Consider the following 14,394-nt stretch of genomic DNA (forward strand, 5'->3'; position numbering starts at 1 on the left):
TAACATTAAATGTAAATGAATTAAATACTCCAATCAAAAGACAAAGAACAGCTGAATGGATAGGAAAGCATGACCCACACATATGCTGCCTACAAGAGACCCACCTCAGGACCAAAGACCTACACAGACTAAAAGTGAAGGGCTGGAAACAAATTTTCCAAGCAAAAAGACAGGAAAAAAAGAAAAACCAAACAGGGTAGCAATACTCATATCAGACAAAATATACTTCATAAAAGGGGCCATAAAGAGAGACCCAGAAGGTCACTTCATAATACTCAAAGGAAGAATCTACCAAAGAGACATAAACATTATAAATACATATGCACCCAACATAGGAGCACCCAAATACATAAAGAAAATCTTGCCCTGGCTGGCATAGCTCAGTGGATTGAGTGCGGGCCTGCGAACCAGAGTATTGAAGTTCAATTCCCAGTCAGGGCACATGCCTGGGTTGCAAGCCAGTTCCAGGCAGGGGATGCATGAGAGGCAACCATACATTGACGTTTCTCTCCCACTCTTTCTCCTTCCCTTCCCCTCTCTCGAAAAATAAAATAAATAAAATATATATATAAAAAAGAAAATCTTAAAGGACTTCAAGAAAGATACTGACAACAACACAATTATAGTAGGGGATTTTAACACCCCACTGTCAAAAATGGACAGATCTTCCAAACAAAATATCAACAAAGATATTGTGGAACTGAACAAAGCCCTAGATGAAATGGACTTAACTGATTTATATAGAGCCCTTCATCCCAAAGAAGCTAAATACACATTCTTTTCAAATGCACGTGGAACATTTTCGAAGACAGACCACATGATAAGACACAAAACAAGCCTCAACAAATTCAAGAAAATTGAAATCACACCGAGCATTTTCTCCGACCACAAGAGACTGAAATTGGAAACCAACCCCAAGGAAAAAACCCAAAACACCCAAAATCATGGAGACTCAATGGCATGCTATTAAACAACGAATCAGTCAAGAATGAAATTAGGGAAGAAATCAGAAAGTTTCTGGAAACAAATGAAAATGAACTCATAATAACCCAAAACTTATGGGACACAGCAAAAGCAGTCCTGAGAGAGAAGTCCATAGCAATACAGGTCTATCTAAAAAAGATAGAAACATTTCAAACAAACAACCTAACCCTATGCCTACAAGAACTTGAGGAACAACAATAAAGACAGCCCAGAGCAAGCAGAAGGAAGGAAATAACCAAGATTGGAGCAGAATTAAATGACATAGAGACTAAAAGCACAATTGTAAGGATCAATGAATCCAGGAGCTGGTTTTCTGAAAAGATAAACAAAATCGACAAGGCATTAAGTCTCATCAAGAAGAGAGAGGACACAAATCAATACAATCAGAAATGAAAGAGGAAAGATTACAACTGACACCACAGAAACAGAAGGAATTGTAAGAAATTACTATGAAGAACTATATGCCAAGAAATTTGAAAACCTAGGTGAAATGGACAAATTTCTAGAAAAATATAATATTCCAAAACTCAATGAAGAAGAAGCAGAAAGCCTGAACAGACCAATAACAGCAGATGAAACTGAAGCAGTAATCAAAACACTCCCATCACACAAAAGCCCCAGACCACATGGTTTCACAGGAGAATTCTACAAAGCATTTAAGGAAGAGCTAACCCCTATTCTTCACAGATTATTCCAAAAAATCAAAAATGTTGGAAGACTCCCAAACTCTTTTTATGAAGGCAGCATCATCCTAATCGCAAAACCAGATAAAGACACAACAAAGAAAGAAAACTTCAAGCCAATATCACTGATGAACATAGACGCTAAAATCCTCAACAAAATATTGGCAAACCACATCCAACAATAAATTTAAAAAGATCATAGTTTATGACTAAGCGGGATTCATCCCAAGGATGCAAGGATGGTACAATCTTGGCAAATCAATAAATGTAGTATATAACATAAACAAAAGCAAAGACAAAAATCACATGATCGTATCAACAGATATAGAAAAAGCATTTGATAAGGTACAGCACCCATTTATGATAAAAACACTCAGCAAAGTGGGAATAGAGTGAGTATTCCTCAACATAATAAAGGCCATATATGATAGATCTACAGCCAACATCATACTGAATGGGAAAAACCTAAAAGCTTTTCCACTAAGATCAGGAACACGACAACAAGGTTGTCCACTTTCACCACTTCTGTGCAACATAGTATTGGAAGTTTTAGCCACAGCAATCAGACAAGAAAAGAAAATAAAAGGCATCCAAATCGGAAATGAGGAAATAAAACTGTCGATGTTTTCAGATGACATGATAGTGTACATGGAAAATCCTATAGACTCTGCTAAAAAAACTGCTTGACCTCATAAATGAATTTGGCAAAACAGTGGGATACAAAGTCAACATCCAGAAATCAAAGGCATTTTTGTATACCAACAATGAAACAGCAGAAGCAAAAATCAAGAAAAAAATCCCATTTGATATAGCAAAAAGAAAAATGAAATACCTAGGAATAAACCTAACCAAGGAGGTGAAAGACCTATACTCAGAAAACTAGACAACACTGAAGAAAGGAATCAAGGAAGACACACACAAATGGAAACATATAGCATGTTCATGGATCAGAATAATTAACATCATCAAAATGTCCACACTACCCAAAGCAATTTACAGATTCGATAAAATACCTCGTAAAATACCAATGGCATATTTCACAGACATAGAACAAACACTTCAAAAATTTATATGGAACCATAAATGACCCCGAATAGCAGCTGCAATTTTGAGAAAGAAGACCAAAGTAGGAGGGATCACAATGCCTGATACAAAACTGTATTACAAGACCACTGTAATCAAAACAGCCTGGTACTGGCATAAAAATAGGCACACAGACCAATGGAACAGAACAGAGAGCCCAGAAATAAACCCAAGTCTCTACGGTCAACTAATACTCAACAAAGGGGCAGCAACATAAAATGGAGTAAAAATACCCTCTTCAACAAATGCTACATACAAAAAAATAAAACTCAAGCACCAACTTACACCATACACCAAAATAAATTCAAGGTGGGTAAAAAAATTAAAAATAAGTCATGATACCATTGAAGTCCTAGAGGAGAACATTGGCAGGAAAATCTCAGATATTCCATGCAGCAACATTTTTACTGATATGTCCCCTAGAGCAAGGGACATAAAGGAAAGAATAAACAAATGGGACCTCATCAAAATAAAAAGTTTCTGCATGGCTAAAGAAAACTATTAAAATAAAAAGAGAACCAACTGTGTGGGAAAACATATTTGCCAATGATACCTCAGACAATGGTTTAATCTCCAAAATATATAAAGAACTTACACAACTCCACTCTAAGAAGACAACCAACCCAATTAAAAAATGGGCAAAGGACTTGAATAGACACCTCCAAGGAGGACATACAAAGGGTCCAGAGACACATGAAAAGATGCTCAGTATCATTAGCTATCAGAGAGATGCAAATTAAAACCACAATGAGATACCACTTTATACCAGTCATAGTGGCCATCATAAACAAAGCAACAAATAAGTGTTGGAGAGGATGCAGAGAGAAGAGAACCCTAGTGCACTGTTGGTGGGATTGCAGACTGGTACAACCACTATGGAAAACAATATAGAATTTTCTCAGAAAACTAAAAATGGATCAGCCTTTTGACCCAGGAATTCCACTGCTAGGATTATATCCTAAGAACCCTGAAACACCTATTCAAAAGAACCTATGCACCACAATGTTCATAGCAGCACAATTTACAATAGCCAACTGCTGGAAGCAACTTAGGTGCCCATCAGTAAATGAATGGATCCGAAAACTATGGTACAGATACACAATGGAATTCTATATAGCAGAAAGATAGAAGGAACTCCTACCCTTTGTGGCAGCATGGATGGAACTGGAAAGCACTATGCTAAGCGAAATAAGACAGGCAGTAAAAAGACAAATACCTTATGATCTCACCTTTAACAGGAACCTAATCAATAAAACAAACAAGCAAAATATCAACAACACTGAAATAGAGAACAGACTGACAGTGACCAGATGGGAGAGGGGAGGGACTTTCAGGGGAAAAGGGGAAGGGTTTGTAGGAACAAGTATAAAGGACATGTGGACAAAAACGGGGCTGGGGGGGTTGGAAATGGGAAGGAGGTGGGGAGGGCTGGGGGCGTGGACTGCAATGGGAGCAAAAGTCAGAAAACTGTACTTGAACAACAATTTTTAAAAATAAAATAAATTTTAAAAATAATGTAGGCTCTGAAGCCAGTACCTGGGTTTTAAATCTAATGTTGCCATTTAAAGCTAAGTAACCCTGCACAAGTTATTTAACCTCCCTGTGCCTCTGTTTCCTCATCTATAATACAGATGATAGCACCTATTTTATATGATCTGTAAGGCTTAAAGAAGTCATTACACTTGCAGTACTGAGAATAGTGCATAGCACACAGTAACTGCTCAATTTTTATTTGTTCTTTATTGTTATTTTTATCCTGGCCAAGATATTTATTATAATTGTTGTTGTTATTATTGACATTGTACATGTTACCAAAATTCAATAAACCAGTTTTTCTTGTCTATAAAATAACAAAAAATGGTTCAAGGATTAAAGAGATACTGAATATAAAGCACCTAACAGACACTATATAAACATTAGCTGTCAACTCCCACCCAAATTTTGAAAAGGACAATGATATTGTATTTAAGATACTGAACATGAGTAAGCATTGCATACTCAGTAAAATTAGATACTCAGAAAAATTTTAGAATATATTATCAAGGAGATAGTATAATGACAATGTAGAGAAAAAAGAAATAACAATCAGAAGCTACTATAAGCTCATTAGGATTAATACATGACGAGTTAAACTTTTAATTTATTTCTACACAGGGTTTGTAGACCAGTAGAAAAAAAAGTGTACCTTGATTTCAGTAAGGCATTCAAATACTATTTTTATAATAATCTTATAGAATATAATAAAGAAATCTGGGATGAATCACATTAAAATTAAATGAATTTGCAGGAAAAACTTTGCTCCAAACCATTAATTAATGAGTAAGATACTAGTTTGCAAACAGGTTTTTCATGGCCCTATACTAGTTAACATATTTGAGTAAGTAGGCATTAATTTAAAATCTTAGATGTTGGTTAAGAAAGAAAAAAAGAAATGATGGCAAGTTCTATAGAAAAATCTTAACTGTTTTAGTTGATAAGGGCAAAAATCTAACCAGTGAAGGAGGAAAAAATAAAATACAATATATGATATAACATCATGCCATATTAATACAGTAGAAGTATGCCAAATTCAAAGGAAGTAAAAAATGAATAGAAGTCAGGAGACACAGGAAACAACCCTATCTTCACATCTGATTGTTATCTTTTATAAAAAATAAAAAGGGGTGACCAAGACAGTGGTATATATCATAAACTGTAATATAATGAAAATTAAACATTCAGCCTAGATAGTGATTGAGGGTTTGCACTTTCACATGCAGGAAAAGAACATATAAGAAAATAAAGGGTAGCCCTGGCTGGTGTGGCTCAGTGGATTGAGCACCGGACTGTGAAGCAAAGGGTCACTGGTTCAATTCCCAGTCAGGGCACATGCCTGGGCTGCAGGCCAGGTCCCCAGTAGGGGATACATAAGAGGCAACCACAGTGATGCTTCTCTCCCTCTCTTTCTCCCTCCCTTTCTCCTCTAAAAATAAATAAATAAAATCTTTTTTTAAAAGTAAAGGGTAGATATATTTTCCTAAGATGAAGAACTTTACAAGATTTAGAATTGCTAAACTGACTATTCTCTATTTGTCAGAGAACAGACTGACAAATAGTAACATTCCCATCAACAAAAGTTGAGGACAACCCATTAGGAATTTATAGATTGGGGGATTCATATTTCTGAAAGAAATTTGGTATTTCTTATATAACTGCTGTAGATTACTTCTAAGTTTATAAAAATTAACTCAAAGAAACTTTTGTTTTAAGAGAGAGGGGAAGGCAGAAAGAGAGGAAGAGAAACATTAATGGAGAGAGAAACATCAACCAGTTGCCTCTGGCACAGGGCCTGACCATCTGGCTCAACCCAAGCCAGCACCAGGAACACAACCAGACCTGGAATAAAACGGGCAACCCCACCCCTTTGTAGGACCCAACCAATGGAGCCAGTGGCCAGGGCAACTCAAGAAAACTTTTAAAACATTCTGTTTAAATTAACAAAAAAATTTTACTTATATTAGAAAAACAAAATAAGACGAAACTATCAATACAAAGAAAAACTCTAGAAACATACAGTACTTCTAAATCTTGGCCAATGCTTTACAGTTAATAGGCTTTATTAGTTACATAACAACAAAATCTACCACTGTGAATAAGTAGCAATAGTGATTTATTTTTCTACTTGTCAAAGTGATATTTACATTATAATGAAAATTTGTAGTATTTAATAATCCAAGAACACAACAGTAAACAGTGATACAATCTACATACAATGAATGTTAATAGCACCATCCATTTATAGAGTGCATTAAAATTCCTCAAACTGCTTCCCACCAGTTTGCCACCTACTCTGAAAATAATCCTGAGATAGACAAACTGTTGGTATTAGTTCCATTTTGCTGTCTTCCTGAGGTTCAGAGGGATAAATTACTTTCCTGAGATCACTCAAGTAAGACCAGAGTATGAATGTGGAGCATCTGACCCTTGGTCAGTACCCATACTTTAATATGAAATACTACATTTTCATTGCATAAACGTTAGAATGCATATAGGTAAATCATCTCCCTAATTAGACAATGTATTACTATATTGGGTTGGCCAAAAAGTTCATTTAGTTTTTTTGTAAGATGGCTCCAGTATGATTAGTTGTAGTTAACTTCCTTTGAAACAATTTTGTTAGACTGTATTGTGACAGCTGTTATATAAGTTTGTACTTTATAAAAAACTTCACAATTTAAAAAAATTGGTAAATTTTTGTGTAGCCATTTTAATACTAAACACGGAAGAAAATAAACGCCCTTGCTGGTGTGGCTCAGTGGATTGAGAGCCAGCCAACAAACCAAAACATTGCAGTTTGGCACACCTATGTTTCTCTTCCTCTCTTTCTCCCTCCCTACCCCATCTCTAAAAATAAATAAATAAAATCTTAAAAAACAAAAGAAAATATGAAGAGTGGTAAAAACGCAATTGAAAAACAAAAAAGATTTGTACAGTGTATGGAGAAGGTTCTGTGACATCAAATGTGTCCACAGTGGTTTGAAAAGTTTTATGCTGGAGATTTCTTGTTGGATGATGCTCTATGGTTGGTCAGGTAGACCAGTTCAAATTGACAGTGATCAAATCAAAACATTCTTGAGAACAATCAATGCTACCAGTATATCATGAGGGAAATAGCTGACATATTCAAATTGTACAAATCAATCAAATTATTGGTAAAAATGTGGGTTTTAAAATTTTATGGAGAAAACCATACAGACTTTTTGGCTACCCCAATATTTATAAGAAATTTTACCTTTCCTTTGACGTGAAAAAAAAATGTGAACGAAGAAAAAGTGAAGTAAAACAACTCAAGTAAAAGAAATTTCTTTTAGCCCTGGCTGGTGTAGCTCAATGGATTGAGTGCCAGCCTGCAAACCAAAGGATCACCAGACCAATTCCCAGTCAGGGTACATGCCTGGGCTATGGGCCGAGTCCTCAGTTGGGGCTCTGTGAGGCAATTGATCAATGCATCTCTCACACATCAGTGTTTCTGTCCCTCTCTTTCTCCCTCCCTTCCACTCTCTGTAAAAATAAATAAATAAAATCTTTCTTTTACAAGAAATTTCTTTTACTTCCCATAATATTATGCTAAGGGAAAAATCCCAGAAGGCTAAGTGGATCAGTTAGGTAGACTAAATGATTTCTTAAACAGTCATTAATTGAATGACATTACAATGAAATGAATTTGTAGGAAAAACTTTAATGAACAAGATACCAAATGTTAGTATTCGTAAAATAACACCTTATTCCCTTAAAGTGGGTTCAAACAATATTAGATTTCTCACCGAAACTTTAATAATTTAAGTACAATGTAAAACCATTACCTTAGGTGTGCTTCCTTTAATGAATTTTTTAATTGAAGATAACAAGCCAGTTTCATTCTTAGGTGGTTTTTCTCCTCCTGAAGGTAGGCTATCATCAACCTCTGAATATTTCCTTTTTGCTCTGGCAGTGCGCTGTGTTTGGATTTGATTTGATTGCTGAGAAGCCTTCCGTGTTCTCAGCCTCATCTTTTATGGGTGCCACATGTAAAACTATAAGATAAAAACAACAAGAGTTGTTCAAATTAATCTAGCTTACACATTTTTCCAGTTTACATAATATAAAAATCTCTTGGTTAAAAAAAAGTTTAGGTATCTAAGGCACTGAAATAAGAAACTAACTTTTAAGTGAAAGGCATTGTGCTTTCAACTTTATACATTATCCCAAATAATTTTCTCAGCTTCTGAAATATTATATCCCAATGATTGAACACCAAAGTGTGCATGCTTTTTCCACAGCACTATGCTGCCTCCAGCCATGCCAACACTATCATTCATTTAACCATTCATTCAACAAGTATTTATTGAGCATTTACCACATTCAATGCACCAGGCTAAAAAGTTACCTAGTAAATAGTAAATAAGATAGGGAAAGTTTTTGCCCTCTAGAACTCAAATTGTAGTGGGAACAAAAATCCACACTCAAGCCCTGCATTGCTCAATGGCTGAGTGTCCTCCAGCAAAGCCAAATGATGCTAGTTTGATTCCTGGTCCTGGCACATGCTTGGGTTGCAGGCCTGGTCCCCCCCTGGGGCGTGTGCAAGAGGCAGTCAATCAATGTTTCTCTCTCTCTTTCTCCCTACCTTTCCCTCTCTCTAAAATAATAAAATCATTTTTTAAAAAAACCTCATTCAATAAATATATTCCACAGGCACAATTCTAATAATCAACAATCATACAAGCATAACAAGAAGTTGAATTATTTTGTAGGATTCAATCGTACCATACTTAATGGTACCTTAAAAAACTGAATTCCTATCAGAAAGAAAATATGAAGCAATCTACTTGAACTTTCCCATTCTATAGATGAGAAAAATTAACAGCTGGCAAAAGTGTCCCAAGACTTAGAAGTTAAGAATCTACCCTGAATTAAACTAAGGGGGATAGAAATGGGAGGGAGGTGGGGAGCACTGGAGGGTGGGGGGTGGGCTAGGATGGGAGTAAAAAACAGAAAACTGTACTTAAACAATTAAATAAATTTTAAAAAAAGAATATATCCTGAATTAGAATCTGTAAAACAGAATACAAAATGATTAAACTAGAAATAAAGAGATGGGAATTCTCTTACATGGATGATTATGCTTTAGTATAGGAAAGAAATGTAGTAGTAGAAAATTTGGGTCAAAGTAATAAAACAAAATCCCATGATTAACACTTATATTTTCCTGAATATTGTATATAATCTTTAGAACTAGTCATGTTTTTTGGTTACTTTTTTTTTCATTTTGCAACTATCTGAAACAAAATTTTTTAAAAGATTTTATTTATTTATTTATTTGAGAGAAAGGGGATGGGAGGGAGAATGAGAGAGAGAAAGAGGGAGAAACATCGATGTGAGAAAGGAACATTGGTTGGCTGCCTCCTGCACAAGCCCCAACTGGGTATCAGGCCTGCAACGTAGGCATATGCCCTGACCGGGAATCAAACCAGTGAATTACTGCTTTGTGGGATGATGCTCAACCAACTTGAGCCATGCCAGCCAGGGCTGAAATAAATATTTTAATTAATGTAGCATCATGTCTCTGTAGAAACCCCAACAGCTAGCTAGAGTCATTTTTCAAGTTCTTCCGGAGAACATGACACCATTTTAGCTGATACAAATAAAAATAATTTGCAGTGCGAAGAACATGGAATGATAGTTATAGTATCTGTTTTCTGCCAACTAGCTCTGTAGCCTTGGCCTTCATGTAAAATGACCAGTTTGGGCTGGATCAGTAGTTCTCCAACTTTTGTGTCCCTCCAGGTAGATAAAAATTTTCTGGCCCAGCCTAACAGATTTTAATTCAGGAGGCCTGGGGAGGGCCCCAGAATCTGCATTTTCCCAAAAGCACACCAGATGACTTACAAGCAGATGGCCTGTAGACTTTTAGCAAACTGGGCAGGATGTTCATTTATTATGTTAATTTTTCACAAACTTTTACTGAGCATGGACTTTGCCATGTATTCTAGAGTATGGGGATACAGCCATGAACACAACAAATCAACCTCTGCTCTGCTGGAGCTTCATGCAATAGCTGTATATGCATGTGTTTGTTGTGATGGGAGACACAGACAAAAAACCCACAACAGATATATCTGTAATGTCAGATGGTGCTAAGTGCTAAAGGGAAAACTCGAGGGAGGATGGGGTATAAAGAGTGCTAAGCAGGATGGAGGTGGTAATTGGGGTTGTAATCAGGTAAGACGCGTGGAGATGGTAACATGTGAGGAGAGACTGAGTGAGCATGAAGCTATATGGGAGAAGAGAGAGAGTACAAAAGACTCTGAGGAGGAGGCCTGCCAAGCATGCTGGAGGATGGGCAACCAGTGGAGTGAAGGGGGGAGAATAATAGGAAACATGAGGAAGACCTGATTACACAGTGCTTTGTAGGTCACTTTATGGTATTAGGTTTTACTCTGAGCACAGTTAGAAGCCTATGGAGGACTTTAAATGGAGAAAAATTTGTTGTACTCTTTAAAACAGGGTTGTCAAACTCATTTTCACTGGGGGCCACATCAGCCTCATGGTTGCCTTCAAAGGGCCAAATGTAATTTTAGGACTATATATAAATATGACTACTCCTTGAGAGTTAAGCAAGAGCTCAGCACCGGGTAGAAACAAGGGCTGGATTCGACCAGCAGGCCTTGTGTTTGCCACCTGTGCTTTAAAAGAGTCTCTTCACAAAGAGTGGAAACAGGTGTGTGCTAAGTGCTTTGTATGCGTTAGCTACTTTAATTCTTACAACAAAGAGATTTAGTATTCTATTACCTATTGGCAGTCTGAATAGGTGAAAAATTTTTCAAAAATTATTTTAAAAAGGTGTGAATTCTAATCTTATCTGAATCATAGCTAAGCAATAGTCACAACTGTGTTTTTTCAACTGTATAAAGAACACATTCATCTTAACATCTTGAGGCTCAAAATGAAAAAGGAATTAAAAAAGACTACAAAGTATGGAGAACAGTAAAACTACTCAACAGTGAATGCATTCACAGAAATTCTAAGCACTCTAAACTCCTAAATGTGTAGAAAATCCTGGCAAAGGTTAGTGTCTTCGGTGAGCAATTAGGAGGCTTAACAAGTTGTGTTTTTACTAGTCCAACGTAATGGTTACAGAATAAAGTTAGAAACCTTTAAAAAATATATAAAAACTCTACAGTCAGACCTCGGTAATCATCAGTTTCAGAACTCATCAAGCCCCATACGCATTGCATTTTGACGACAAAAAATGTTTCAGCACTGGGCACTTGTTCGGGACTCATCACATTTGCTAAACTTGTTATGGGTCACCACACCGCCCTGCAAGAAAAAATGCTTCAACATTTAGTACTCATTGATTTCAGCACTTGTGAGTTCTGGAACAAATTAATGACAAGTACCGAGGTACTTGGTACTACACTATTCTGCACCTACTTCAAAAACAACAAAGACAAAGACAAAAACCCAAACTCGAGGGATTCACCACATATCCCAAAATATCTTTCCAAATAATTATTTTTCCCCATTACCAGTGGTCATCAGTTTTAAGTTGCTATCACCAAGTGAAATAAATACTGCCTTTTCTCCTAAGGAGTCAATGTTAACTTCTAAATGGAGTTACTTATTACTCAAGGCATGTTTTATTTACTTAGTAACCCTATTTATAGGGCATAAATATGTCTTAATCCCTTTGTCTTAAGCTCAGCAGTCCTTAAAAAAGGAAAATTTGCCCTGGCTGGTGTGGCTCAGTGCTTCAGTACCAGCCTGCAAATCAAAGGGTTGCCACCTTTCCCTCTCTAAAAAATAAATAAATAAAATCTTTAAAAAACAAAAAGGAAAATTCCCATGTAGCAAATGCATAGGGGAATTTTCAAAAAGAAAGTTACTTTTAATCAACTTCTCTAAATATTACTTAAGGGTAAACCTATCTTAGACCTCAAATCACTGAATGATTCTGGAAATTATAAAATTTTATGAAACAACATACTGATGGTAAAGTAGGTCTCAAAAAACTGAAGACATATAGGTAGTCCAGTTTTATGAGGTTCAGTTCATGAAAATTTGATTACTTATTGGTCACCTGCTACCGGAATGATCTCTGCTCATGAGAATAAAAAAATCTAATAGATAAATATATAGACATAGCATGGAGAGAGTAAAGAAGGTTCTGAGAAAACTTGAGAAAAAATCCTCTCAACTCAAAAATAATCAGTGGGTATTCACTTGAAAGCAAGACATGGACATTTAAAGAAGAAAGATGGAACACAGAGAGTTTGTGTCCAGTCCAATGGTGAATTGTAAGAGGTGTCCTTTTAGGTCTGAAAGGGCTACAGCAGTCAGGCCTTTGTGAGTTTTCAAAACTGACCACTCCTGCAACAGATAAAGAAAACACTACTTCTCAATCTCACATGGAAGGCTTATCAAGACAGATCCTATGATGAGCTGCAAAACAGTCTTGTTAAGTTTCAAGACTAAAATCTTACCAAGTACATTCTCTGACCACATATTAAATAAAAAACAACAACAAAAACACTTAAAACTACCAAATATGTACTTGGAAATTTAAAAATGTATATATAAATAAATGAGTTTAGAAAATTACAATACAAAATATTTCAACCAAAAAATAACAAAAACAGAGCACAGCAAAATTTGGGGGATATAAGAAGCAGCACTTAGAGGAAAATTATAGACATATGCATCCAACCATAGACTCCCAATATATGACATAAATATATGAAGTAAAAACTGTCAAATTAAAGTGAAAAAAAAAAGCAATTCAACAATTATAGTTGGAGACTTCCCACTTTTAAACAAAGATTTTATTTATTTATTTTTAGAGAGAGGGGGATGGAGAAGAGGAGGGAGAAAAACATCAATGTGTGCTTGCCTCTCTGTGTGCCCCCTACTGGGAACCTGGCCAACAACCCAGGCATATGCCTTGCCAGGGAACTGAACCAGCGACCCTTTGGTTTGCAGTCTAGCACTCAATCTACCAAGTCACACCAGCCAGGGAAATACCCCACTTTCAATAATGGATAGAACACAAGACTATACTTCCAAGGATCATTTCTATAGTTTGTTAATAATGGATAGAACAACTAAACAAAAGATCAACAAGGAAATAGAATACCTGAACAATTCTCTAGGCCTAAGACGAATATACATAATCCACTAAATAACAGCAGCATAGATATTCTCAACTTACATATGAAACATTCTCCAGGAGAGACTACATGCTAGGACACAAACCAAGTCTCAATAAATTTAAAAGTACTGAAACCTTATAAGTATATTGTCTCCATGGTTTCATACAAATATAGTGTCTCTAACTACACTGTAATGAAATTAGAAATCACAAAGAAATCTGAGAAATTAACAAATATGCAGAAATTAAACAACAAAGTCCTAAATAACTACTATGTCAAAGGAGAAATCACAGAATTAGAAAATACTTCAAGATGAATGAAAACAAAAACACATCATACCAAAACCTTTGTGATGCCCTGAAAGCAGTGCTCAGAGCAATTTAATAGTCTAAATCCTTATGTTTAAAAAAACCCAAACCCTCAAACCAGTAACAAAACCTTCAACTTTAAGAAACTAAAAAGAGAAAAGCAAATGGAATCTAAACCAAGCAGAGGGAGAAAATAAAAGCAGAAATAAACCAAACAGATAATTTAAGAGAAAAATAACACAGAAAAATCAATAAAGCCAAAAATTCTGGTTCTTTGGGGGAAAAAAATCAACAAAACTGACAAAACTTTTGACCAAGAAAAAAAAAAAAAGACTCAAACTGAAAAAAGGGACATTAATATCAACTTACAGAAGTAAAAAAGATTTTAAGGAACATTATGGACAACTGTATACCAACAAATTAGATAATCTAGATGAAATGGACAAATTGCTAGAAAGACACTACTAAACTGAACTCAAGAAAAAACAGAAAATCTGAAAGGCTCATAGCCAAGTAAAAACTGGATTAGTAATTAACAACAAACAAACAAACAAACAAACAAACAAACAAACAAAGTTCCCTGGCCAGCATGACTCACTTTGTTGGGCATGGTACTGCAAAATTAAAGGTCCCCAGTTGATTCCTGATCAGGGCTCATGCCTGGGTTGC

General features: G+C 35.8%; 1 protein-coding gene across 3 annotated transcripts in view; it reads right to left on the minus strand.

The window, feature by feature from the left end:
• The window catches only part of CTDSPL2 (CTD small phosphatase like 2), a 93,436-nt gene that overhangs the window by 51,383 nt on the left and 27,659 nt on the right, over positions 1-14,394 (minus strand). For all 3 annotated transcript variants that reach the window (XM_037151992.2, XM_037151983.2, XM_037152000.2), the window contains exon 2: positions 8,093-8,302. In XM_037151992.2, the coding sequence (XP_037007887.2) occupies positions 8,093-8,278 (186 nt within the window). In that variant the 5' untranslated portion in view covers positions 8,279-8,302. The remainder of the gene's footprint in view (positions 1-8,092; positions 8,303-14,394) is intronic.

This window comes from Artibeus jamaicensis, unplaced genomic scaffold (genome assembly GCF_021234435.1).
Source record: "Artibeus jamaicensis isolate MK-2021 breed Jamaican fruit bat unplaced genomic scaffold, CSHL_Jam_final contig_3201, whole genome shotgun sequence".
Lineage (NCBI taxonomy): Eukaryota > Metazoa > Chordata > Mammalia > Chiroptera > Phyllostomidae > Artibeus > Artibeus jamaicensis.